This window comes from Coccinella septempunctata, chromosome 1 (genome assembly GCF_907165205.1).
Source record: "Coccinella septempunctata chromosome 1, icCocSept1.1, whole genome shotgun sequence".
NCBI classification, from domain to species: domain Eukaryota; kingdom Metazoa; phylum Arthropoda; class Insecta; order Coleoptera; family Coccinellidae; genus Coccinella; species Coccinella septempunctata.
Window position 1 is genome coordinate 43,643,592 of NC_058189.1, and position 27,846 is coordinate 43,671,437.

Genomic DNA, 27,846 nt, shown 5'->3' on the forward strand with positions numbered 1-27,846 from the left:
TCTTTTGGAATACGAAAAAATTACAACCTTTCTTTAAAAAAAAGCGTGAAATCCGTAGCTTTTGCGCGTTTGTCCAAATTCATAATGAGAGCAATCTCCCAATCAATCATAGATATTTTCAAAGAATTTTTTCCGGAACTCGTTTGCATTTTTTCGTCATGAAATTATGATATCAGGATAAACTCATCAAAACTCAATTACATATTTTTCAGGGCATGGAAGGAGGTCTAGAGAAAATACAAACTCTGGAAGACTCAATGATACGACAACGTGAAGAGAAAATTGTAGAAGAGAAAGGAAGAGCTCCGGTATTTACTGTGCCTTTATCAAACATTGAGAGCCTTAGAGAAGGGGAAAGTGCACACTTTGAAGCACGTTTGATACCAACTGATGATCCTAAGCTCAAGGTTGAATGGTTCTGGAACGGTAAATCACTCAGAACTGGTTCGAGATTCAGAACCTTCTGCGATTTCGGTTTCGTTATTCTTGAAATATCTCCAGTATACCCAGAAGATTCCGGAGAATACTCATGCAGGGCAATCAATGAGTATGGAGAAGCTGTTACTACAGCATCCATGAAAATACAAGGCAAACGTAACATCATTCTCGAATCTCAATTACCTAAAGGTATGGAAGGAACCATTGACCGCATTGCGGAACTGGAAGGTTTGGGAACTATACCATCCCAACCTTCGCCTGAAGATGAGACTGGAAAACCACCAGAATTCATAACGACACCATCTGATTTAACTCTAATTGAAAACTCCCTGGCTCACTTCGAATGTAGGCTGACACCTATAAACGATCCAAGTATGAGAGTGGAATGGTTCCACAACGGAAAAGCTTTGTGGTCAGGCTCGCGCATCAAAACAATAAACGATTTCGGATTCGTCATCCTCGAGGTGGCTGGCGTTTATCAAAGAGATTCTGGATTCTATACTTGCAAAGCTACAAACAAGCACGGAGAGGCAACAGTGTCATGTAAACTGCAAGTAAAGGGAAGACAAGGTATCATTCTGGAACCACAGTTACCATCAAGCTTCAGATCGGGCACGGAGAGTATTCAACGTCTGGAAGAAACATTGTACAAACGTGACGAAATTATGCCTGAAGAAGAGAAACCAAATCCGCCTAGATTCATTGTCGAGATTAAAGACAACGTGGATGTCCCAGAAGGTGGACCAGTTCACTTCGATTGTAGGGTAGAGCCCATAAACGATTCATCCATGCGCATTGAATGGTACCACAACGGTAGACCGTTCGCAACCGGTTCCAGGGTACACCAAATCAACGATTTTGGATTCATTTCACTAGATATAGACTACACGTACGCAAGGGATGCTGGAGAATATATCTGTAAGGCGACCAATAAATGGGGAACGGCTATGACCAAGGCAACAGTAACATCAAAATCTAAGAGAAATATCGATTTTGAATCTCAACTTCCTTCTGGAATAAGCGCTGAGAAACTTAAAGAGCTAGAACGCGGACCGGTATCCAGGGCTCCTCAAGAAGAAAAGGTTTTCACGAAACCTAAGTTCATAACTCAAATACAATCATCCACTGTGGAAGAATCTGAAACTGTTCATTTCGAATGTCGCGTTGAACCAAAAGACGATCCGAGATTGAGGGTAGAATGGTACAGGAATGGCAAACTTTTACCTTCAGGAAGTCGTTACAAGAACATCTACGACCTAGGATTCGTATCCTTGGATATTTCCTACTTCTATTCTGATGACGCTGGTGAATATGTATGTAGAGCTGTTAACGACCATGGCGAAGACTTCACTAGAGCTAGTGTCTCGTGCAAGAAATTGCCTAATATAATTCTACAAAACCAAGTGCCGAAGGGAATGAAGAGATCTGAAACCCTAATGCAAATGGAGGCTGCTATCAAGAAGTACACTTCCGAGATTCATTTGACAGAAGAAGATTTGTACGATGTCGACAAAAAACAACCACCACGATTTGTCACGCAAATCCAAGACCAAACAGAACTGGTCGAAATGAACAGCACCAAGTTCGAATGTCAATTGGCACCTGTGGGAGATCCTAACATGAAAGTTGAGTGGTTCTTCAATGGAAAACCGTTGCCACATAGTAAGTCAAATTTTCAGCACATACCTTAATAGAAATTAGAGGAACAAAATCAAATATTCCTTATATATTCAACATCGAAAATTCCTTTTTATCTAGTTTTCTATTCTTCTTATTGGCTATCTTGATTTACAACATATTTTTTTATGAAATTGTTCGTTTCGATACTGTATAAGACTTCTCACAATCGGATTTTAATCGAATTCAAAACCAATTTTGCAGAGAACAGATTCACACCCATTTACGATTTCGGATATGTGGCAATGAACTTCGGTTGGGTGTACCCAGAAGACAGCGGTGAATATTTGTGCCGCGCAACAAATTTGTATGGTCAGGATGAAACAAGAGCCATCATAAAAACAACCGGTAAACCTGGCATCATTTACGAGTCACAGTTACCGAAAGGTATGAAGAGTATCGAGAAAATAAGAGAATTGGAAGCCGCCTGGCAAGTGTAAGTGTTTCACGAATTGAGAAGATTGATTGGAGAAGATTCAATTTTTGCATTAATTTTTTTTAGTGTACCCGAAGAGCCAGAAGAAGAGTCCAAACCAAGGCAAGCACCAGTATTTGTCAGCAAGCCAGAACCTGTAACAGTACAAGAAGGCGAATGGGCAAGGTTTTGCTGTCGTGTTACTGGTCATCCACGTCCGAGGGTCATGTGGTTGGTGAACGGTCATACCATAGTTAACGGTGCGCGCTACAAGTTGACTTATGATGGGATGTATCATATGGATATTCCGAAAACTCGTCAATACGATACTGGAAAAGTTGAAGTGATTGCACGTAGCGCAGCCGGGGAAGCCATTGCTGAAACCGAACTCAAAGTAGTACCAAGACATGATGATTATAGAAATGTATTGAAAAATTCGCCACGACGTAAGTTTTCTACACAAATCTTTTACATTCAGATGAAATTCTGTGAAGAACTAGAATTTGTCTTATAAAATTGGTCTCGACTCACCGAATTTCATCTATTGAATTCAATTTCATACACAAGTATTTAAAAATGGAATCTGCATACATGTATTGAACACAATGCATATACCTATTTCTTCTTTTTATTGCACTTCTTCTCACTATAATTTCTATACTTATGCCTAATGCATCCAAAGCTTAATTGACAAACGTGAAATGTTTTTCCATGAAAAAATTCGATTTTGAAATCATGGAAAAAATTTCACTTACCCACAACACTTTAACAATACCACATTATTATTATCCTTGAACACTCCACCTTTCCTTCCACCGCTGCTTGGAATTCAACGATCTTGATATTCGCCTCGAAGGATTATCAAAGGTATGGCATCATCTATTCTTCTGAATTCATTGTGCATGTATTTGTTAGCTTGCTTTTGGTGTAGGATATCCAGTTTAATCTTTTCTAAGTGATTGTTCCATTTTTGACTTACGTGAAAGTCCTATATGTACTTGTGAATGATTGGTGATTAAATGTAATTCTGACTAAAGTTGTAAACAACAAAATTAATGTGAATGCATATTTCAGCTTGGTATGATCTTGAATTATCCCAGTATCAGAAAGAAAGACAAAATACAGAACTCGAGAAGATCTTTGACGAGAGAAATACGACACTCAGAGAGACTGGCATGCAAGTATCTGGAATACATATTCAACCTAAAGAATTGAAGGAGCAACAAACAGAATGGCAACAAACTGTTAAGAGTAAAAAGAGTTCAGATTACTACAACAAATTACAAGAATTAGAAAATGAACAAATCACAAAGGAAATCAAATTGAGGGAAACTCACCACCAATTCGCTATTCCTGGAGAGAAAGTTGTTGCAAACTCTGTAGCAAGAGGAATGGCGCAAAAATATCAGGAGAATTTGTAAGTATAATTGGATTATCTTCCTTTCCTTTGGACTAAACAGAATCCCTTTATTTCTATAGGGAATCTCCAGAGAGTCACCCACACAAGGTACAACTGAGGAAAGTACAAAGGGAAAACAAGTTCCAAACCAACGAAGTAGAAATTGATTCGAAAACCGGGGCGTATCCTCCTGAACCCACTGAATCCTCGGTGCATGGAAGAGAAGTTCATGTCACTAAACAGAAACAAACACAAAAAGAAATACAAGGTGATCTGGAAATCACCCGTAATATCACCGCTACTGAAACTACCGACGTCGAACATAAGGCTAGGACTCAGGAGAAACTTGTACAAGGTCAAGTGTTACCCAGTAACCCACCTCACTTCACCAAAAAGATAAAACCGTGCCGAGCATTTGAGAATGACTCGGCAAAATTCGAAGTCGAGTTCGATGGAGATCCATTACCCAAAATAACCTGGTACAGGGAAGATTTTCCAATTACTAGTTCGCCAGATTTGAAAATCTACACATTCAGTACTAAATCCATCTTACAAATCAGACAGGTCTTCTTAGAAGATTCAGGAGTGTTCAGTGTAGTTGCTGAAAACCGTGGTGGTACGGCAAAATGCAGTGCTAATTTGGTAGTTCAGGAGAGACGAAGAGCTGGAAGAGCAGGTCCAATACCTCCCAGTTTCGTCACAACAATTCAGAGCACAACTGCACCAATCGGACAGTTGGTTAGGTTTGATGCTAGAATAAACGGAACCAAACCAATCGACGTTTACTGGCTGAAAGATGGTAAGAAAGTTACACCTGATATCAAGTACAAAACACTGGAAGAAGATGAGGTTCACACACTCCTGATATTAGAAGTGACCTCTGAAGATTCCGGCAAATACGAGTGTGTGGCTATCAACAACGCAGGAGAAGCTCGTTGTGAAGCCGAATGTTTGGTTCAAACACCAGCATCACCAACAAAAACAGCCAAACCAACCACCCCTAGTGCTGAAAAACAGCCAACCCTGATTGAACCATTGAAAGATCAAACCATCAAAGAAGGCCAGGCAGCTGCTTTCAGATGTAAAATTTCAGCCAAACCTTCACCCACCATCAAATGGCAAAAGGGTGATAAGGTTATCAAGCCGTCCAGATACTTCCAAATGGTAAAAGACGGAGACAATTGTATACTCAAGATCAGTGAAGCTTTTCCTGAAGACGAAGGGCTCTATAAATGCGTGGCTACCAACCCAGCTGGTACTATCACCACACAGGCCAATCTGAAAGTTGTACCTCCAGAGACACAAGAAATTCCACCGTCATTGACTCCAATGAAAGATATAACCGTTTCAGAAGGAAGTCCTGCACAGTTTAAGACGAAGGTGTCTGGGAAACCAAAACCAACAATCCAATGGCTACGAGATGGTTTCCTTATACCCGAATCACCAGACTTCCAGGTATGATAATTCAAACTTTTAATCAATTTAAAAAATCCCCCACCGAAATAAACAATGCATGATATGAGGTCCTATAAATTAGAAATTAAAATAAATCATATTGTTATTTGGAGAATGAGAGCACTTGCCAGGAAATTTCTTTAGGTGTACAAAACAAAATATTGTGAAATTTAAAATCTACTACTACTCACCTAAATTGATATAGGGTGTTTCACGTAAAGTGTCTAGAGAATCGAATTTTTCATGAAAATTTCTGTATCTTAATGAATAACCAGGATGATCTACGCAACTAAAATATTTTGGTCTAGCTGATACTTCAGGTTATAGGTACTAGAAGTTCAGCCAAACTTTGTTGTTTCAAATGGGACAAAATTTGATCACATTTTTGGATTCTTCATAAAATTTCTACTACGATGCATTCAAACTCCCGCGCACCCAAACCTCAAGGTTCTCTGGGTACTCATCGAGACATATTAAACTAATTTGCTTCAAATTTGACGTAAAGATAGTCCTGAATGAATTTATATAACTTCCTACTTACAATAGTTACGTCGCTGAAAATTATTGAGAGAATACTCTCTATTTCTGATACGGCCCTTATAAAAATATAGGGCCATTTTCAGTTTTCATAATGAGTTGTACCACTCCTGGAAAAACAGAATTACCTTCAGAATAACTAGCTAAATCTGTGACATTACACATCTGTTGATCTTTTAGACAGAGTTGTATTAAGCCAAAATACCCAATTCTTCAAGTTTCACAGCTACATTTTAATTTTTGAACATTAAATTACTCGAAAACGGCGCATTATACGAAAAAATATGGAGAATACTTTTATATTTATACACCAATAAACTCTCTCTCTAATATTCATTAGATAGCTTGCATTTCAATTTCAATAATTGGGTTTTTGATATTTTTATGGCACGTAATGGTCCTAATTGAGAAAACTGGAAGACGTGGGTGAATCTTGTGTTCGAGAAAGATTCTTCAGAAAACTGTATTCCGAAATTCATTTTATTCGATGAAACCGTTTGTAAGATAGAACTAAAAATAACAAGGTTTTTCAACATCCTATATCTTTTAAAACGAGCCGATTCGGGAAAAATGGTAAAGGAAAAAAGCGTTTCTTTTGACCTCAAGAATCTACTGTTAAAATATTTGTAGGAGTCAAAGACTCACCCTGTATATATTTTAACTGAATAGATCTGTGTCGCTCATTATGATTTACAAACTTTCAGAAGAAATTCTAATTTGGATTCCGTACGTCTGATGAACACTGTTCGTGGAATACTGTCTTGTCTCGTACCATTATAATGGCACGAGTCAAAGACTCACCCTGTATATGCTTCCAGCTACTCAGTTTCCTACCCCGTATAGTGAAAATAATTTTTTGAAAACAGAAAAACAATACCAGTTTATCACAACACAAAAACGAAAATATAGTAATCTTAATACAATGGTTGTGCATTAAAATGTGGAATGAGAACAGGGTTCAGGCGTTGCTAGAGAAGCTTCTTCAGAATCGCAGGGTAATATGAACATTTATCGCCATATATCTCAAAAACGTGAAGACGTGGAAAAATTTGCTTCCGCTGAAATTTGTAAAAAATGTTTGTAATGAATGCGAAAATGGTTTGAAGCCCATTAGAGGAATTAATTCACAAAAACTTATTTTTGTGACATTAATAGTCATTTTCAATTGTATCGGCTAGCTGAAAATGTCAGATTAAATTTTTTTCGTTAAGCTTGCATCATAAGCTTCAAAATGAGAAAAAAGCCACCTCGTTTGAAGTGTTTTTTTGCAAGTTTGTCGCCCGCCCACATATTTTCGTCGAGCTCAAAATGTCAGGTTAAGAGAATGTATATTCTTCAACATGTAATTAACCACATATATCCTAATCTCATACGCTCGAGTATATTCAATGATCTTTTTTTTCTGCTATTCTGGCAGGCTTTCCTAGACAATTAATTCCTCTTTTATATACAGGTTCTGATTTTGGTAGAGGTACTTTACGGAGTCCAAGGTATCTCCCTGTATATTAATCTGACACGTTCGAGTAAATGCTGAATTTTTCTGTTGGCCTGCCCAACTAATAGTCGAGCGTCGTTACTTTCGAGAATTTGTTGGGTTTTCTATTCTCAAAATAACTTAATCGATATCAATAGCTGAGAGGACCATTGCGGGTGGTAGGTTTCCGAAAGAAACTAAGTTCGATTACATTGAAGTTAATAAACGAAAACTCACGATGTGAAATAATATTCATCGGAACCTTGCATATCAGTTTAGATAATGATTTGAGACATCTCACTATAGGAGTCGAGTTTGCATTCGTTTTTTTTTTCTCCATGCTTTATCTTTTATTATTAATTTAATTTTTTGTTACAGATGATCCATGAAGGAAATAACGTAGTCCTTCTCATATCAACAACATACGAAGAAGACACCGGTACTTTTACCTGTAGGGCCACGTCTTCAGCTGGTCAAGTCGAACAATCGGCGAAATTAATTGTTAAAAGTAAGAAATGAACTTCTACAGTTTATTAAGAAATTATTATAGTCCCTTGTATTCTCATAATTTCCATAACAAAGCTTTAAATATGTAGCGTTAACAAATTGTCGAAATCCAAAACAATTTCGTCCAGTTGACTACAGAAAAAGTAGCAACTGTGGGATTTGAGGTCGTTTGCAAATGCGAATTCCAAGTGATGTTTTCATTCGTCAAGAATAGAGCTTTGGCTTAATGCGCTAAGATATATATTTTCTTTATTTATTATATGTTTTGTTGAGTATTAATATGTTTGTATCGTCCTAATGCAGATTAAGTGAATAAATTGCTCTATGAATTAACTTGAGTTTAAACTACAACCAAACAATGGAGGTACGAGAATAATTCAACTCATTTGTTCAAACCTCTCAGAAAAAAAAAACAATCAGCAATGAGTTCTGATGAGTTTATTGACACTGAGACAAAGGCTCGTTAGTTGATTTACTACACTGAAAGGAATATTGCAAAAATAAAATAGACTTATCAAGAATCTTATTCTTGAAACTCGAAAATGCAAGGCTCCATTAATTCTGAAAGTGAGTTCAACAGCAATATTCCGAAATTTTCTGTGTTGTGTAACAACGCAAAGGTGTTGTATGCGTTATCATAGTAGTGACATAAATGGGATGCATTTTTAATTTGTGCTATCATTAATCATACACATTTATCACTTCGGCTCTGAAGAATTGCAAAAGAAATCCAAGCAGATATTCTGCATCCTCAACTTCGTCTTGTTCGTTTTCATGGAATTGATTTTTGTGATAAGAAAAAAAAAACATAGAAAATACCAACCTGCTTCCGCAGTTTCCGCTTCACTTCTGAGTTTATATAACGAATTCACTACTTTGATTATGAGATTTCTACATGTTTTTCTGAAAGATTTCCTAACTCAAAAATTTCCGGTACGTGGTTTCAAGGAATTCCATAAACGAAACTGGAAAATTTATCATTCATAAAGATGTCACAGAATCAAATATTGTACTCTGCGGGATGTTTTCAGGAGAAAAATTGTGGGAAATATTAATTATTACAAAAATCAATAAACTCATCATCTAGTCTATGCAAATAAAAATTCTGTATTTAGATCAAATGAAATTTGTCCCAATTTCGTTTCGAAGTTCAAGGCTATTATGTAGAAACATAAGTTTATTATAAGATGAGCATGATTTATGATATACATGAAGCATCTGTGGCTATTGGCATTTTTTACCTCTCAAGACACATACAGATGTAATCTGAATATCTCGATATTTTTCAATTTTTAAAATAATTTTTAACCTTATTTTGCTCATAATATGATTCGAATTCAGAGATGACATATAAATGTAAAACACTTATAGATATCGAATCTGAATCAAATTTCTTCAGGTTCGTGCAACAGTAAAATTCAAAAAATATTCAGTGTCCACAGAAAACGAGGAGTTTTGACACGATGAGTATAAAATTGTGGACGTTCAGATTTCTGACCTCGTTGAGCCCGATGCCTCAACTCAACTATTTTAATCTTCAGGTCATCATGAAAAGTGACTGGGCGCAATATTATAAACTTACGCATTAGAGCCGTGTGCAACACGACAAACATATAAGAGTTATTTTCAACTTGGTGTATTACATTACAATTCTCAAATAGGAGTCCAACAGAATCTGCATATTCAGTTATTAGTTATGGGAAATTTGAAGTTATTTAGTAATTGTATGATACCTGAAATTTAAAGCAATTAATAAAATGAAAAACGAAATCAAAATATCTTTATTACGAAAGTTTACATTAAGCTTGCATCGAAGTATTACAAATTCAAAAGAATTAAAATCTTTAAAATTATGATAGAAACAGTTATGATATTTAGTTCAATCAAGATATACTCCAATACAGGACGATCAACATAATTGCTACAGGAAAAAAATATAGGCAAACGCTGAATAACAATTCTAGACAGAAAAAATCACTTGGAATTCAATTTTCTTTGCAAAATCACAAACAATAGATAGGTTCCACCAAAATAATCATATCCACAAGTTAAAACCAAGTATTGAATTCAACACTAAATACACATTTCAATCAGCCGCGAAACTGAACACGAATCACAAACACAAAACTTTGTCCCGAAAATGCAACCTCACCTGCTGAGGTGCAGAGCACTTACTATATCTTTTCATTGTATTCTACTACTTAAATCTACTCCGAGAATCCCCGAGTGGGGGAAATTCGATTACCTATATAGAAGCGCCCAGAAATCTCTCCCAGATAGACATTTCGCAGTGACTCATTTCAGTTTATCTGAAAAAGACCACATCTAAGCATTTCCGAAAATAGAATACTTATTTCATCGAATTGGCCAACGCTGAGTCAGATTGTACAACCATATTCTCTAGGTTGTCTATTTCAACGTGGATATACATAAACACGACCCGAATGATTTTGATTTGAAAGGGATAGTAGTTTATTTTTAGAACCTGGTTAATAATACCTATTATTAGTATATCCATTATTCATTGCTCACCTGGGTGTTCATGGATTTCTGCCAAGCACATTAATAATTTTTTCAATAAAAAGCGCACGATTCGATTAAATTGTAATCAAATGAATATCAGAGAAAGAAAATAGTTTTCAGAAACGATTTTTACACAAGAAATTTTCATCACTTATTTCATCTCTAGATATGAACAGACAATCTATAAGCAGAAGTGTTTTTACCCTCCGTTTTGCAATTATCGGTGTTTGCGAATTCAAATTTCAGCCATATATTTGAAATTTTATTTGTTCCAACAGCAATGTCTCATAGGATTCAAACACTTTCAATAGAAATCAATGAAAAACAATTTTTTTTTCGAAAATTTAATTATTTTTTCAAAATACATTGTATGGACTTTAATAACAAGTTATACAGTCGGATTAAACGGTTGAAATAAAATATTTCCGATTCGAATTATACATGATGGGATATTTCATTCTTTTTCCCACAACAATTCATGATAATTCTGGACTGTTCACTTCTCAATTAATAAATGTCTTTTTACCTCGTGCTTTCGATGAGAATGCGGGTTTCTGGTTGCATCATTGTTCCTGATACTTTTTTCAGAATATCTCTGAAATCTCATGATCTCAGACAAGACTGGCAGATTTCTTCTAATGATTTCCTATGAGAAAGTCAAGGTAGCAGTTGAGAGAATAATGTTTAATTGAAATTTTTTTTTTTTAATTGAACCTGAATAAATTTGTTGTCTAAAAAGCTGAGCTTCCAAAATTTCTAAATGCGATAGGTGGAAATATCTGCGGTTTATTTTACAAACTATAAAAATAAGATTAGTCTGAATTTCGACTAACCTCAACAAAAATTTTGCGAACTAATTACAGATTCATAATATGCAGGATACATTATATGTGAACTATTAAAAATATCTTATTCTCTAGAAAAATCTGTCTGAGAATTGTAATACATAAGATGAACAACTAAAAGTTTCTAAAGTAAAAATTAGAAAATTATGATTTTATCATGTTTAGCAGGCTCTTCACTAAATTTATAGTTTTCTCATATTATCGTTGATAAAACTGAAAGTAGGCGGATGATCTTATTTTTTATTTAGAATTACGAAATATAGATTAACATATTGTATAAATCAAACGAAATATCTATTGAAATGTATCAGCAAAAAAGTGAGAAGAGTTCCTTTTTTGACTCAATAGATCTCAAAAAGGTTGTTCATGTGATACCTTATTGTTCCTCCAGGAAATATCAACGTTATCTGACAAGGAAAAGAAGTTTTAAGGAAAGTTCTTGAAATATACAAGGAAAAATGAAAGTTTTTCTGCAGCCGACTCGAAAATGAAACTTTCGGTATGATTTATTGAATCCAAAGTAACACTTTACGAAAGGAGTACCGAAAGTAGCAATTTCGGGACGAATTTTTTTCACTCTACCTTCCGGACGATTATGCGTATCTATGAGTAAGGATTTGAAAATAACAAGAACTTTTTATTTAATTATATGACAACGCCCGTCATGTAAAATTAATTGGTGTGTACTTCTTCTACCCACCTCCACTGAATATTTGTAGAAAATGGTTTTCTTCAGGAAATGAAGATGATTGTTATGTTTGACTGACATAAATTGAAATTCATTGATAAGTGCCAAATCTTCTTGACTGATAAATTCTTCTATCTCTCTCAAAATAAGGAAGTCATTTTTGCTTCATCCACTTGGACGTTTTAGAGAACCTGGAAAAAAATATATTCAGTTCCGAAGTTCAGTGATTCATTAGAGAATAATGTCACAACTTTGCAATTCGGAATCCATAGAAAAATTAGTTAATTACATACTCGATTTTATTGTAAGTCGGATGGATTACAATAATTGGATGAGGCAGTATTCACTTCAAACAAAAGGAAAATATCAATTTAAGATCGATACAAATAGTTACATAATGAAAAATTTTTGTATTCAATTACATTTCACCAATTTGTCGATAGTATGTTTTATACCTAATAGGAACCAAGAAAAATCTGCTGACAATGCATAGGTACCTACTCCTTTTCTGATATTTCATCCATTTCATCAAATTATTTTCACAAGACTGATTTAGGTAACTAAACTCAATTCAACTTTTTTTTCCTTAGAGCGAAGTGGTTCTTATCGTATAGAGTCTTTTAACGACAAACTTAAGGATGAAGAGACCAATGACTTATCAACAAAAATACATCAGCCACAATCAGAAGTTAACAAAACATTGTCAAGGTCTGCTCCTCAACCCAAAAGTGGTGTGCAACCGAAGGATGAAGAACAATTACCAAAAGGAGATGACTCCCTTCCTTGGAGAAGGAAATCATCTCTTGTAGACAAGGTAGATTATGTAAGAACTTCGCAGGCTCAACCATGGACCTCAGAAAAAGTAACACTGAAGAAAACTCAGAGAGAGGTGAAAAAAATCGATTCGTTCAAACCAGAAGAGGTTACACTCAAAAAAACGCAGAAACTGAAATCCTCTACTGAAAAACATCAAGTTGAATCAATTGAACTCACGCATAAAAAGTTCCCAGCTGCTGTCACAGAATCGAAGGAAATTCCTCAGAAGGCCCCTTGGCGCTCAACTGAAGATAAAGAAATTCTTGATATACAAGAAAAAGAACGAGAAACTCTTTTCAAACCAATTAAAGAACAGAAAGATTGGAGAAAGCCGAGATCGGAGGTGAAAGGCTTTTTGCACAGCGAAGAAGATAGAGAAAGACTCGAAATAAATAAGGAAGAAGAGGAAACTCTCTCCAAAAAAACTCTACATACTGAGGAAAAAGAATGGAGAAAGCCCAGACCCCTTGAAAAAGTCCCCATGCATATGGAAGAAAATAAAGAAATATTAAGGATTGAAGAGAAAGAGGTAGAAGAACTTACAACTCGACAACCTGAGAAAAAGGACTGGAGAAAGCCAAGATCTTTGGAAAAAGTCTCTCTACATGTTGAAGAGCATAAAGAAATACTCAAGACAGAAGAGAAAGTAAAAGAACAACCCGAACTGAAGGACTGGAGAATGCCGAAATCTCTCGAGAAAGTACAAACTGTACACATAAGGGAAGATAAAGAAATTGTCAAGATCGACGAAAAACCAAAAGAAACTATCTCTAAAAAACCATCCGAGTCACAGGAAGCTGAAAAGAAAGACAGGACTAAGCCAAAATCAACCGATCAAGTCCTCATACATACAGAAGATAGAGAAATACTTCAATTAAAGGAAAAAGAAGAGGAAACCTTATCTAAAAAACTGACAGAAAGTCAACATCCTGAGAAGAAAGACTGGAGAAAGCCAAAACCTTTCGAAAAAATCTCTTCTCATACTGAAGAACACAAAGAAATACTCAAGATAGAGAAGAAAGAAAAAGATACAATTTCTAAGAAGCCGTCAGAAACTCAACAGGTTGAACAAAAGGAATGGAGGAAGCCAAGATTTCTCGATAAGGTGCCAATACATGAAACTGAAGATAAAGAAATACTTGAGGTGGAAAAGGAAGAGGCGGAAGTTATTTCTAAAGAAAAAGAGGAAAAACCAGAGTCACAACAACCAGAAAATAGAGACTGGAGAAAGCCGAAACCTCAACAAAAATTACATACAGAGGATAGAGAAATTCTCGAAATACAAGAAAAAGAAGAATATACCATACCTAAGAAACCCTCAGAAAAAAAGGAATGGAGGACGCCGAGATCTATTGAAAAAATCCCCAGTGAAGATAAGAAGATCGAAGAAAAACCATTGGAAACCCAACAACTAGATAAAAAGGACTGGAGAAAATCAAGAACGGTCGAAAAATTCTCCGTACGAACTGAAGAAGTGAAAGAAATTCAGAAGATAAACGAAAAAAGGGATATCATTTCTGAAAAACCATCAGATAATCAACAACCCGAAAAGAAAGACTGGAGGAGAACTTCCGTTAAAACTACCATACAAAAAGATGACAAACCCGTCGAACAAGAGCCAATGTCTGAAAAATCAGAGCCTTTACAACCTGAACGGAAGGGCCAAGAACCAATAAAACCTCAGACACTGGAGCAAAAAACCTTGCAGAAAGTTGAAACTAAGCCCGATAAAGCAGAAGAAAAGACTGCACCACTTGAGGAACCAAGAGATGTAAAAACTCTTCCTTGGGGAGAGAAAGTTGTCCTCAAGAAAACAAGACGTGAAAGTATAAAAAAATCTACAGACCAGATAGAACAAGTTAATCTTAAACCGGTCAAGAAAGATGAAAAAAGCCAAGAAGTCATCGAATATGAAAAAATGCCAGAAAGTCTGAAATGCTCAGAAGATTTTCCTACTGTGGGTGAAAAAGAGAAGAAAAATGTAGCAACTAGGGATGAATCTAAACCATTACCTTCGGAAATCCCATCAGATACTGTTTCAGATGAAGTTTTTCCAAGCAAAGAAACAGTGCCAAAGCGAAAGGAAAAGATTATAATAGGAAAAACGGTAGAAACTGAAAGTTTACCATGGGGTGAAAGGGTCACTCTCAAAAAAACAAGACGAGAAAGTGTGAAGACTTCGACTGAACAAACTGAACAAATTCATTTGAAACCAGTCAAGAAAGAAGTTGTGGATAAAGAATCAGTGAACATCCTCACTGAAACAATTTCCGATGAAATTAAGCCAATTGCAAAAATAAGTGTGCCTGAAGGTAAACCAGTTGTGACTTCTATCGCCCCAGAAAAATCTCTTACAGCTGATCAAAATCTTGAGGGAGATGATACCAAAACAGAGACGAGATCTTGGCGTAAATCCAAGAAAACTCAAGTGACAGAAGAAACATCTAAACCTACTATGGAAAAACCGGAAGAGAAGGAAGATATATGCAAAACAATTCCGGGAGAAATTACTGAGCAACCAAAGGAACATCCTCTTACTGATCAGGTTTTGCCCTCGAGTAAAGTTCCAGAGGTGAAAGGTTGGCGCAGAGGGCATCAGGAACGCGTTAAATCCGCAGAGAAGAAAGTTACCATCGAACAAATACCGATAGAACAAGAAACCATCCCGTCACAACAAGATATTTCTCCTAAGGAAATAACCACTGTAGATACAAGAATGGCGGAGCTCCTCAAACCAGATGAAACGAAAGAAACGAAGACAGAATTGCAAAAGGCAAAAAAAATCCATAGGAAAATCGTTAGGAAAGATTCATCTCAAGAATTTACCGATGAGAAAGATATTCCCAAACCGAAAGAAGGAGAAAAACAATTCGCTTTTGAGGACGATTTGAGGCAACCACAACCAGTTGAGATAATAGAAGTCGAAACAGTTACTGAGGATACAGTAGTACTCAAAGTTGGAGAAGATGAGAAGAAAAAACCGAGAGAAGATGATGTTAAGCCAGAAACCATCAAACTAAAACCCACTCCGAAAACTGTAAGGAAAATCGAAGAAACAGGACTTGAAAAGGTTGATCTTAAATCTATCCCCAAAAAGCCTTCGTCGGAAATCCCTAAGCCCGAAGTTAAGAAAGAATCACAAGAAAAACCTACATTGAAAGAAAAACACCTTATACCTGATTCCCTGCCAAGTACAATGGAAAATATGTCGGAATTTCCAGATCTTACAGATATAGAGGTGAAACCAAAACCGGAACTTGAAAAACCATCTGCTCCTGCAGAGATCGTTCAACCGGTCGAAGAAACTGAAACTAAAGCACCTTGGCGTAGGGTAAGGAAGGAAAAACAAGAAGAAGAACAAGAGAAGCAGAAGTTGGTAATGGGAAAAGGAAAACTGAAGGAAGATGTGCCAACAGAAGAAGTTGTGAAGCTAAAGCCGGTTAGAATAAGAGAAAACAAAGACGATGTTGAAACCGTCAAAATGGAGAATATTTCATTCACTCTTGGTAAAGCTGAACTTATAGAAGAAAAAATTCCAGAAGCTCCGAAAAGAACAGAACAACCCGACGATGCTCCAAAAGAAAAATCCTGGCGTAGAGGTCGAAAAATAAAGAAGGAAAAAGATGAAAAAGACAGAGAGCTTGAGGAAAAGAAACATGACTCGAAGAAACCAACTGATGAAGTATTAACAGCCGAAAGCCTGATGCATTCCATTGATGAAGTCCAAACTGAACTAATTCCAACCAAATTGGTGGATGATTCCCCTGCTGAAGCTTTCTCAGTTGAGGAACCTGATCTCAAATCTGTTGCTGCTATAAAATTAGGTGACAACAGTGTTCCCGCTAAAGAACAAGAGAGTGTCATCGAAGAAATTCCAACTGAACACCAAAAATTCAAGAAGGAAATGAAAGTCGATGTTATCTCCAAGAAAACCGTTCGGCAGCGCAAGCTGATAGAATTTGAAGATAACGGACAACCATTACCAGAGTTAGAGATAATTTCCCAGAAAAGAACATCTGAGCAACCAAAGAAAGAAGAAGTAGAGGTCTTGAAGAAATCGACAATGAAAATTATTCAACAGAAGCAAGAAACACTGAAACCTATACCTCCAAAATTCATCGAAAGGGTTGAGCCTGTAGTCTCTGAATTAGATAAACCAGCCATGTTCACTTGCACAGTGGAGGGAAATCCTTTCCCAGAAATCCGCTGGTATAAAAATGAAACTCCATTGTCTGAAAATGAAAGAATACATGTCGATATCATGGAGCAGACTGTGACCTTGACATTCGAAAAAGTTACATCTGAAGACAAAGCTATTTATACCTGTAAAGCAACAAATTGTGCTGGTTTGGCTACATCTACGGCCAATCTCGAAATTATAGGTATATTATTTGTGACATTTTCTGTGTTATGTTGCTTCGAACTAATACCGCTTTTTTCAATAAATAGCAAGTGCTGATCAACAACTTTTCTTGAGTAGCTTTCATTGTGAGTTATGGTCCATTTTATCTGCCAGAAGGAATCTCGATTTACAACCAATTTTTGAAAAACAGGCTTGAAAAACTGCTCACATTTTTTTATGCAACGCAATCAACTCTATCGTTTATTTCAGCTTGCATATTTTCCATTTGTATTCTGAGTAGGTGTTTTGAAACTGAGACTCTTTATTTTTTAGAAAAAGAAGAAGATGGTGAAGCTCCTGAATTCGAAGAACCTCTCAAACCTCAAATTATTGATGGAAAATCTCCCGTTTTGTTCAAATGTAAGGTGAGCGGACAGCCAACTCCAAAAGTCAGATGGTTCAGGAAGAAAGATAATAAAGAAATACTGACTGATAATAAGAAGAAAGTAACATATGATGAGAAAACTGGTATAACCACTTTAGAAATCAACAAACCTACGAAGAGTGATGAAACTTTCTATTCCGTCATAGCAGAAAATAAATTCGGAAGAGCCGAATGTAAGACCAATTTGGTGATTTCGAATGCAACAACTGTTACATTACCAGAAGTACTAGAAGCTCCAGAAATCATAAAGCCTCTAGAATCAGTGATAGCCAAGCCAACAGAAGATATTGTGATGTTGGCTGAATTCAAGGCAACTCCATCTCCAGAAATTGCATGGTATAGAAATGGGAAACCCATCAAAGACGATGAGGATTACAGTATCACGAGGAAAACTAACAGAACTCAACTCTTAATTAAGAAAACCGCCAAACATAAAGGTGGAAAATATGAAATCAAAATAACGAATAAGAAGGGTGAAGCTAGGTCTTCGAGCTCCGTCAGCATCACTCAAGATAAACCTGAAGCTACAGCTCCAACATTCCTTAAAGTAGTAAAACCTCAGTTTGTCAGTGAGGGTGAAGCTGTCATTATGGAAACAGTCGTAGACGCTTTTCCTGTTGCGTCTTTCCAATGGTTCCAACAATCCGTGCCTATAACATCATCGAATGAAATAAGGATTGTAACTCAAGATAACAAATCCTCATTGATAATCACGGAAATGACTCCTGATATAGCGGGTCCAATCACCTGCCGTGCTGAGAATGTTGCTGGGTCAGTAACTTGCACAGCTACGTTAGGAATAATTGAAGAAACTGAATGGGAAGAAACTAGAATTATGGAATCACCCAAATTTGTGGAAAAACTGATGCCAACCAGAGTGATGGATGGTGAAAAAGCTGTCCTTAAGTGTACGGTGAAAGGAACACCAACTCCAAAAGTCGAATGGTACCACAATAATCAACTTGTAAACCAAGCTAAAGATGTCGTTATGACCCAAAGTACAGATGGTACCTGTGAACTAGCGATTTCCGAAGTATTTCCAGAAAATGCTGGTGAATACGTATGCAAGGCTACAAATAAATTGGGACAAGCCATTTGTAAGACTCCATTGATTGTAGAGGCTTACGAATACATTCCAGATTCCGAGATGGGACATTTCACAGGATCTGAAGAAGATTTATTGGACAAGGTGAGAGATTAACTTTAGCCTATGTGTGTTGGGCGGGCGAAATTGGTGATGCCTGAACTACAACTTTTTCAACCCAACTAGATAGAGGAAAATGCATGGCACATGACCGTCGTCTTTATTCGAGAAACTAATGATGCCATCAACTGCATTACACTATCTTCTTTTGTTTTTGAGTTATAGGCCAAAATTAAAATTTCAACTTTGGTCATTATCTCCGTTTATGTTTGTGCTAGTATGTTAAAATGAAAACATTATGCAGACACTTTTTTGATAGCAATCCAGTAGCGTACTATGAATTTTTCTAACAGGTATATTTGCTAAGCTATAACATAAATATGTGTTTTTTCCTTATGAAAACAGTAGTTTAAAATGCCTTAGAAAGACATTTCTGAATGAATAAAAAAATGGCGATTCTTCCCAAGTCGTTTTAAATTACTAATTTCACAAGAAAAAAACACAACTTTATGTTATAACTCAGCAAATAAACCGGTAGGAAAGAATCATAGTACGCCACTGGATTGCTATCAAAAAAGTGTCTCCACAATGTTTTTATTTCAACATCGTAGCTTGTGCTACTATGTTGTTTGTACAAAAACGAAGATAATGACCAAAGTTGAAATCGCCCAAATTAATATTTCGGCCTATAACTCAAAAACAAAAAAAGATAGAGGAACGCAGTTGATGGCATTATTAGTTACTCGAAAAAAGACGACATGAATGGCACATTCATTTTCCTCTATCTCGTTGGGTTGAAAAGTTGTAGTTCAGGTATCACCAATTTTGCCCGACCAGTACATATTTCTTCCTTCAAAACATGCAATCTTATAGTCACAGAACATTGATTCTGCATTTTGAAATTTTTTCGAGAGAAGGGGGACAAAATATTGGGGCTTAATTACGGCGGAAGTGATTTCATTATGGTCCGATTGAATTCAGGTTTTTTATTAAATTTCAATTCGGATATTTTTCAACCATAACTCCATTTTCCTAATATCCTACATTTTAGTGCAGAAAGTTAAATTCGAGATATTACGATTATTTAGGAAATATTAATTATATGTGTGTCAATAAAGCAGGTTTTTCTGAGTGGTCTACAATATATCTATTTGTCTAGGCATCCACTAAAAGCAAAACCGCAAAGAATCAAAATAATAATGAAATGAAAGAATATTGGGATTCTTTCATTTCATCTAACTAAATGTACGATAACCTAAGAACAAAATAATAATAATTTAATAATAAACTGACGTTAAGTATTCATCGCGTGAATACCTACATTTACAAGTAAGACAAAAAATTTTCATTGTAAATTTTTCTTTTCAGACGCTAAGCGAATTAGACATTCCTTCAGACAGCGATGTTGAATGTGCACCTAAAATAATTAAAAAACTGCCGCAGGTTGTGTCAGTAAAAGATGGCGATGTTACAAAGTGAGTACCTACCTCTTTCATCATATAAGTATAATTATGATTAGGATATATCAATTTTTTTTTAATCTGTCAGTTGCTGCAATATAAGCGCCAATGAGATTGGTCTGTCTCTATTGTATTCTAGTCGGTAATACCAGGGCCACCGCGAATATAAAGAGAACATTATTGATAATTGTTCGGGTATTATTAACTTTATCCTTGCGTACCGTTTTCGCCAATCCCCCCAGCAGTACCGCTTTCTGATGAAATAACAATAGGCATGGTCTCGATATCATGCAAAGGTTTGCAAATCATTTTCTGCATTTTGCTTTCTGCAGAGTGTTCCGATTTCTAAGTTCTGATGAAACAGCCTTGATCAGGAAATATTCTCGAAGTACTTACTAGACATTCAAATCAATACTTCCACGACCACCAAGATGTCGTCGCAGCTCCCTTTTATTGAGCTTTTATAGTGAGATTCATAATGCTTCTTCAGCACTGTTCTTCTTTCTCCCTGTGGGGCTGCTCCATCGGTGGTTGTCCAAGAGATGATACTAAATGTGTATGTCAGGCCTGAGCAAGCGTAGATTTTAATCGTCTTGATCGGATTCCTGCAGGTTATTACTATCCTTCAATCTTCGAGGGAACTCCTCCGTCAATTCTCTCCTCATTTGGCTCTTAGTGATCCGTCTGAATGTTAAAGCACTAGATACTTGTACGTTTCTCCTTCCTTTATTGCTTCGATTTCTGCACCTTCTTTGAGTTTGAATTATTATTATTAATGACTTATTTAGCCTTGCGGCTTCCACACTCCTCACCAGAGGAACATTCACTTGTCCCAGATATTTCAGAATTGAAAAAGATTAAGCTCTGTTGGAGCCCTTTCCTATGGTTTCCGGGCTCGTGGTGGTAGTCGGGTACGGGCTGCTCCCTGGTGAATGCTTCGATTTCCCCATCTTCCTTTAGTTTGAATGTGCCTTCTACTATTTTGCCTCTCGATATATTGAGCACACGACTGGAAAAATTTCCAGTCTAAACTTTATTTTGATATCGTCGGAGAATTCTTCTACCATTTTTTGCATCTGTTTGATTTGGTTTTGAGTAGATGCATGGAGTATCATTGTCATTATTAATATTGCAAATGATTTTATGAATAAGTGATATACTTGTTCATCCGCACTTCTTCCAATCGAGATATTCCGGCAATAAATACTACTCTTGTTCACAATACAGACTATGCAAAATTGTGTCAGAAATCGAGAAAAATCAATTTTCCAAAATATTTTTTTCTGAATTGTTTTTGTGGTTAGTGATCTTTGGACAATTTCAATTTTTTTTTAAATATTTATAATAATGATAAATATATCTTGAAATATTTCGAGAACCGTATGGGATAAAAAAAAATTGAAATTGTCCAAAGATCATTAACCACAAAAACAATTCAGAAAAAAACATTTTGGAAAATTGATTTTTCTCGATTTCTGACACAATTTTTTTGCATAGTATTGTGAACAAGAGTAGTATTTATTGACGGAAAAAATAAAAAATTTCATGTAATATAAAGCTAATACAATTCAGCACAAAAAAATTTCGCCAACTTATTACACATGAAATTCAAAGGTGTAAGTGGATCGATTTTGATGTTTCATTTGATAGAATGTGTTCAACTTGTACGGACTGTTCATTCAATATCTGTGTAATTAATTCAATATGTATTGAATTATATCATAAACTTCATTTTATGTTATCATCTCATGAATATAGCTGAAAATAAATTAGAATATTCTCATTCTCAATGTTCGCTAAATATACCTTTAGATTCAACCTAAAACCTCATATAATTTCTAGACTTGAAGTACAAGTTTCCGGGAAACCTAAGCCGAAAGGAAGATGGCTCAAACATGGAGAAGAAATTGTACCATCTAATGAATTCGTTATCGAAGACTTCGAAGATGGTACTTGCATACTCACTATATCGGAAGTGTATCCTGATGACACCGGTGAAATTGTGTATGAAGCACAGAATCCTCTGGGAGTTGCTGTCACAACAACCGAATTGTTGGTGGAATCAGTCGAAGGTGAAACATCAGCGAAAGAAGCTTCTTTTCAGGATTTTCCTTCCCAATCCTCAAAACTAAAACAAACTGAAACAAACACACCTTTACTCTTATCATAAAAATGGGAAACAAACTGCGAAGTTTGCATCCCATTTATGTTCATCAAGTTCATTATAAATTGAATTATTTTATTTTTTAGGTATCGTTGGTACCAAAGATTACAGAAAACCGGAGTGGGTTACCCATATGGAAGAGCTTCAAATTGCATTAAAAGGTAATGCGAAAAGAAATTGGGCGCATGCGTTTTCCGCTAACTTGTCTGTTGATAGCTTAGAGAAATCTGATTCATCGAACTACGAAGGTAAGGTACATTCTGACGAGGGAATTTTCAAAGGAGATTCCCTTTACTCGCATAATTCAAAAACATTGTCAGAAGTTTCGTTCGGTTCTATAAAAAGTGAGCCTAATAATGTTTCGAAGACAAATTTGGGATTCATACATATGGCGATGAACGAGTATCTAAATTGTCATAGACATTCGATTAGTACCATAATGGAATTGATAGACTTTGAGGATCGGGAAAGATTCAGTTACGCTGAGAAGACGCAATCGAATATTGATTTGCCAGGGACTACGGATAGCAAGCCTTTAAATTGTCCGGAAAGAAAAGAATCATTTTATCTTTTATCACCTATCGAAGAGAAGAGCGAATCATCAACGAGAAGTAGCAGTTTCCACGAGAGCAGCAGCTCTGAGAAACGTCAAAGAACTCGAAAAGCTACAACATCACTCTCAATATCGTTCGATTTGTTACCCGAAGAAAAAAACGTGGTGCACTTCTCGTCTGAAAGCAATTTACTCCAGAAGTGTATTGGGCAAAACATAAGATTCAACTCTAATGTTCCTGGTTACGCTATTTTTCCACTTGAACCAAGAGAATTAGATCCAAGTAGTTTTTTCCAACTTCATACTGCAGATAGTCAGGAGGAACTTCAAGAATTCCTGCTTCTGGAAAGTGAATGTATGACGCACAATTGTAAAAAAGGTCTGGCAAATGCCTTCTTGCACTTCGACTCGGATGATTCAAATTCTTGTGAAAGATTGAACGAGATGTGAACTATTAAAGAATTCATTTAGACTTAATATATTAAATAACGGTCAACAATGTTGAGGTAAGGGTATATTGTAATGTTAAATAACTGCACTGTGTGATTTTCAATCGAATTATTTTTTATGTTTGCCATAACTAGCTTTATCTTATAAAGATGATTCTAACAAGCACCCTAAGCTCTAACAGGTAGGTAAACTTTTTTTTAACTTTTTATAATTGTATGTTCTGATTTTTACTGAATTTTAGAATCCCGTGCACCACCTACCTTTGTGAAGGAACTGACAGATATAAGAACAACCGAAGAAGAGACAATAACATTTGAATGCCTATTCTCTGGAACTCCAACACCAGGTATGTTTTTAGTTAATTCTTTGAAATCTACTCGATAGTGTCACGATTAAAGGTTGAATCAGAAAAACATTTCCTGGTATTAGAAAGAATACCGATTTATTGAAACTCGATAACCCGTTTAAAAATGAATATTCGAGACTTTTTGTAGGGATCGCCTTTCTTAAAAAATAGCCTAAACTATTCGCTTCCTATAGGTATTCTGCTCAAATTCTGTGGTTACATAAAAATATACTGTGTAAGTGATAAGAAAAGCACAATATTATTTTCTTCGGTGTAGATTCACTATTTTGTAGAAAACTTGGAGTTCATCATGCGCCTTTCCGGATGGTTGGTTCATTTTTTATAGTGGATGGTCCAAGGAAAATTCATCACCTCGATATTTCGACTGTAATGAAAATGTGGAAAATCGCTCGGACCCGCCAATTTCTGATTCGAGGGGGAACAACTTTTCCGCTCTTATCTCCTTAACTCCAACCCCCTAACGGGAGTGAGCACAACACCTTGATTTTGAATAGATATGAGGGGTGTTGCCATATCTGATATTGAAGATATTTTGAAGTACTTTCTGATCCTGAAATTTCGCTCCAGAATTTCCCTCGATAACGAAATTGCACCTAAATTAGTGGAAGAGTAGGTACTTACTTTTGTGATTAGATTATTAAATGCTGGAAATGGGCACCATTCACTTCCATGCAGTTATATAAGTTTGTTGAAAACTTTGACGTACCTACATTACTCAAGGTTTGTGGTGTAATTTGACGGCATTCATTAATGATCCGAGTTCGAAAATCATCCAGTGACTCAGGCTGGGTAGCGTGAATCTTGGATTTCAGATGACCCTAAAGAAAAAATCCAGAAAAGAGCCAGATCGGGTGATCTGGGTGACCACTGAATATGCCCTCTTCTTCCAATCCAGGCGTGAGGAAAATTTTCATCTAAAAGCGGCTACACACTGCCCAACTCGGTCGGGCCGACAAACCGACTTGGTTGGGTTGGATGTGGAATCGGTCCGTGTGTAGCTATGACCGCCGACAGAGGATTTGTCGGGTCTTGTCGTACGGCCTAGCCATCCGAACTGACGCGCCGGTTGAACGAAATGAGGTAGTGCGCCATCTTGTTGGAAAATGTTTGATGGTCTTCTGCATTCTCCAATCTTTGCACTAGGGCTGGATAAATAGCGTCCTCCAATAGATCCAAATGAATTTGGCCATTGGGATCACCGGGTATAGAAAAAGGGCCGATTATGTGATTTCCATATATACCCGCCCAAACATTTGATTTCTGGGGAAGCTGAATATGGACCTCAAAAAATAATCTTGGATTTTCATCTGACCAATACCGACAGTTATGCCGTTAAGGTAAAATTAACACGCGTCCAAAAAACAGATATCGAACATGCAGTTTTGATTACGGTTAATCATTTCACTGACCACTGCACGAATAGTCGGCGATCGAGATTATCCTCATTCAGTTCCTGAACCAATCATATATTATAAGGATGGAATTTATCTTGTTCAAGGATTCTCATGATTGCTGTGCGTAAAACACCATACATCGGACAAGTTCCTAGTACTAAAGGTCGGATCCATTGCTACATGACCTAAAACAGCCACGTCACTCGCATCGCCTCTTTCATGCGCCCTCTTTTTGTTTCTGACTGAACCAGTAGCGTCAAATTTGGCAACCAGTTACACAACGTAAGCAGCGGACACATTTTTTCCAGGATGTCGTTCGTTAAATAAAGTCGCTGTTGTTCGCGCAGAGTCGTTATTTCTAAAAAATAATTTTACCAATTCCAACTGCTCTTTTATGGAATACGCCATTTCAATTCTACTACAAATTTACAATCGCTTTGACACACTGATAACGTTCTCAAAAATTCACGATAGACTAAGGTAAATCAAAAACATGGTCCGTCTACTTTTTTGGACAAAAAATTAACAATATAACTACTAAATACCTTTGAAATATCTCGGATATTAATAATATTCTTGTGATAAATTCCACATTGCCCCTTCCCCTTTTTTGGCTGTTATTCAATTGCCGATAGATATCTTGAAGCGAAATTTAAGGGGCAGATAGTAATCGATACTGTCTTCAAAATTAGTTATCGCAACTTCCCTAATTTCTATTCAAAATCAAGTGTTTGTGCTCACCCCCGTTAGGCGGTTGTAATTATGGAACTGAAGAAAGCGGAAAAGCTGTTCTCCTCGAATCAGAAATTGACGGGTCCAAGACATTTTCCATATTTTCATTTTAAAGTCGGAAAATCGAGGTGTTAACTTTTGGTTGGACCACCCTGTAGCTATACAAAATAGCTTTTTAATTTTCCTGCATACAGGTACCTACACCAATTATTCACTTCATTTCTTGAGCAGTGTATTTTGAATCCTCTGGGTTTCCTCAAGCTACCAAGTTCTGAATGAAGGGAAGAGGATGCCCTTACATTGATAATATTCAATTATTATCCCTATTCGCATTTTTATAATATTTGATATCAATAATTCCAATTAGTTGTTTATATATTTTATCGGTATCAATTTTCAGACATAATCTGGTATCATAACGATAAGGCTATCCGAAACACTGAGAATATCAAAATCAGAATCATGGATAACAGAACGACATGCACAATAAAAGAAGCCTCCAAAACCGATGTCGGGCAATATGTTTGTAAGGCTGTTAGTGATGCAGGTGTTACAGTCACAAAAGCAAAATTGTACGTCCAAGAAATACCAGAATATAAAAGGAAAGAAATCCTCATCAGAAGGGCGAAAGAATCGCAGGAAACGGTGAAGAAAGAACGAGTGAAACTCGAAAAGAGAAGAGAAGAGAGAAGAAGGAGATCTTCCCAGATAATCATAGAAACCGAAGAAACAACTCCTTTAATTGTTACAGAAACACAAGTTACTGAAGAAACCAAAGAAATCGATACAAGCGTGAAAATGGAAAAAGCACAGCCCGTATTGGATACCTTGGAGCCGTTGAAGACTGAGGCTACGGCATCGTGTAAAAAAGTCGAGGAGGTAGAGGAAAAAGAAAAGCCTAAAGAGTTGGCTCAAAAAGTCATCGTTCCATTAGAATCCATTGTAACTGAACAAAAAATTGTGGAAGAGAAAATAATTCAACTAGACGAAGTTAAAGAAGAGACACAAAAAGCTCAAATTGACATTCAAGACGCCACGTCGCTAGATTTCGCAGAGATAACTGAGGTTAAAGTCGAACGGATCATTGAACGTGTTGAACAAATAATCAAAAAGGATGAAATTAGAATGGCAAAAGAAGTTAACGAATTGTTGGAATTCATTGACGTCAAGCAATTTGGTCCCGGCGAACAACCCCTACGAGAAATTGCGGAAATCGGTTATCTGTTCAAACACGGAATAACCGTCAAAGAAATAACAGTTCTCTATCAAGAAAATAGATTCCCATCATTGAAGACACCACAAGCTCAATCGGCCATGGTCAATGTTGTCGAAAGAAAAGGTCATGGTACTTTGATATCCGAGGTATTGACAGAAGAAACGACAGTGGATGAAAGTAAGTTGGCCGCAACGGTTGGTTTCCGCGCTTTCATGAAAATGGTGGAATCCGATTATGTAACAATTGAAGAAGTAATCACCAATTTCACACCGGAAGATTTCATAACACGTGCCTGGGAGTCAACTGAGGTTAAAGAGGTAAGTGAGTCACAAAACAAATTTATCCAAGACATAAAGTATTTTTGAGGCCGTCTTTCTTGAAACTAGTTGGTTTTAAATCATAAGTGTCTTCAACAAAAACTGTATATTTCAGAGAATGAACCTTTTGACTACAAATTTGCATCTTGCGAGAAAGATAGGCTAGTTTTAAGGAGTGGTAACCGCTCATAACACCCCTAAAACAAGCATTAGGCGGATGAGCAATTTTTTGTTCAGACTAATGGAGAAATATTAACAAATCGAAATATCTTTTGCCGCATCTTTAGTAAAGTCAGTAGAACTTATCCATATAATCTCAATGGTGAAGTATATTCACGCTCGTTCAGGTTAAAAATCAGACCAAAGTACCTATTCTATAGGCTCATACCTTTCGGGTTTTTTGTTTCACTTGTGTTTCCACCTTGATTGCAATTTTCAAATATTGCTTTTGGTCTTGGCCTCGGTACAAATCTTTCCTGCAAGTAAAA

The 27,846-nt window shown here is 36.4% G+C and overlaps 2 protein-coding genes across 12 annotated transcripts in view; both read left to right on the plus strand.

The window, feature by feature from the left end:
- The window catches only part of LOC123322980 (titin), a 96,998-nt gene that overhangs the window by 24,669 nt on the left and 44,483 nt on the right, over nucleotides 1-27,846 (plus strand). For 7 of the 11 annotated variants that reach the window (XM_044911104.1, XM_044911105.1, XM_044911106.1 and 4 more), the window contains exons 10-22: nucleotides 213-2,100; nucleotides 2,320-2,551; nucleotides 2,618-2,976; nucleotides 3,605-3,947; nucleotides 4,010-5,384; nucleotides 7,774-7,903; nucleotides 12,549-17,156; nucleotides 17,450-18,750; nucleotides 20,074-20,180; nucleotides 22,008-22,237; nucleotides 22,416-22,490; nucleotides 23,574-23,678; nucleotides 26,226-27,358. In XM_044911104.1, the coding sequence (XP_044767039.1) occupies nucleotides 213-2,100; nucleotides 2,320-2,551; nucleotides 2,618-2,976; nucleotides 3,605-3,947; nucleotides 4,010-5,384; nucleotides 7,774-7,903; nucleotides 12,549-17,156; nucleotides 17,450-18,750; nucleotides 20,074-20,180; nucleotides 22,008-22,237; nucleotides 22,416-22,490; nucleotides 23,574-23,678; nucleotides 26,226-27,358 (11,886 nt within the window). The remainder of the gene's footprint in view (nucleotides 1-212; nucleotides 2,101-2,319; nucleotides 2,552-2,617; nucleotides 2,977-3,604; nucleotides 3,948-4,009; nucleotides 5,385-7,773; nucleotides 7,904-12,548; nucleotides 17,157-17,449; nucleotides 18,751-20,073; nucleotides 20,181-22,007; nucleotides 22,238-22,415; nucleotides 22,491-23,573; nucleotides 23,679-26,225; nucleotides 27,359-27,846) is intronic. The other 4 variants (XM_044911109.1, XM_044911114.1, XM_044911107.1 and 1 more) reach the window with 3 other exon arrangements.
- On the plus strand, nucleotides 22,583-23,532 carry LOC123322983. Its single transcript, XM_044911120.1, has 2 exons — nucleotides 22,583-23,388; nucleotides 23,467-23,532. The coding sequence occupies exon 1, from the start codon at nucleotides 22,718-22,720 to the stop codon at nucleotides 23,330-23,332; it is 615 nt and encodes a 204-aa protein (XP_044767055.1). The 5' UTR covers nucleotides 22,583-22,717; the 3' UTR covers nucleotides 23,333-23,388; nucleotides 23,467-23,532.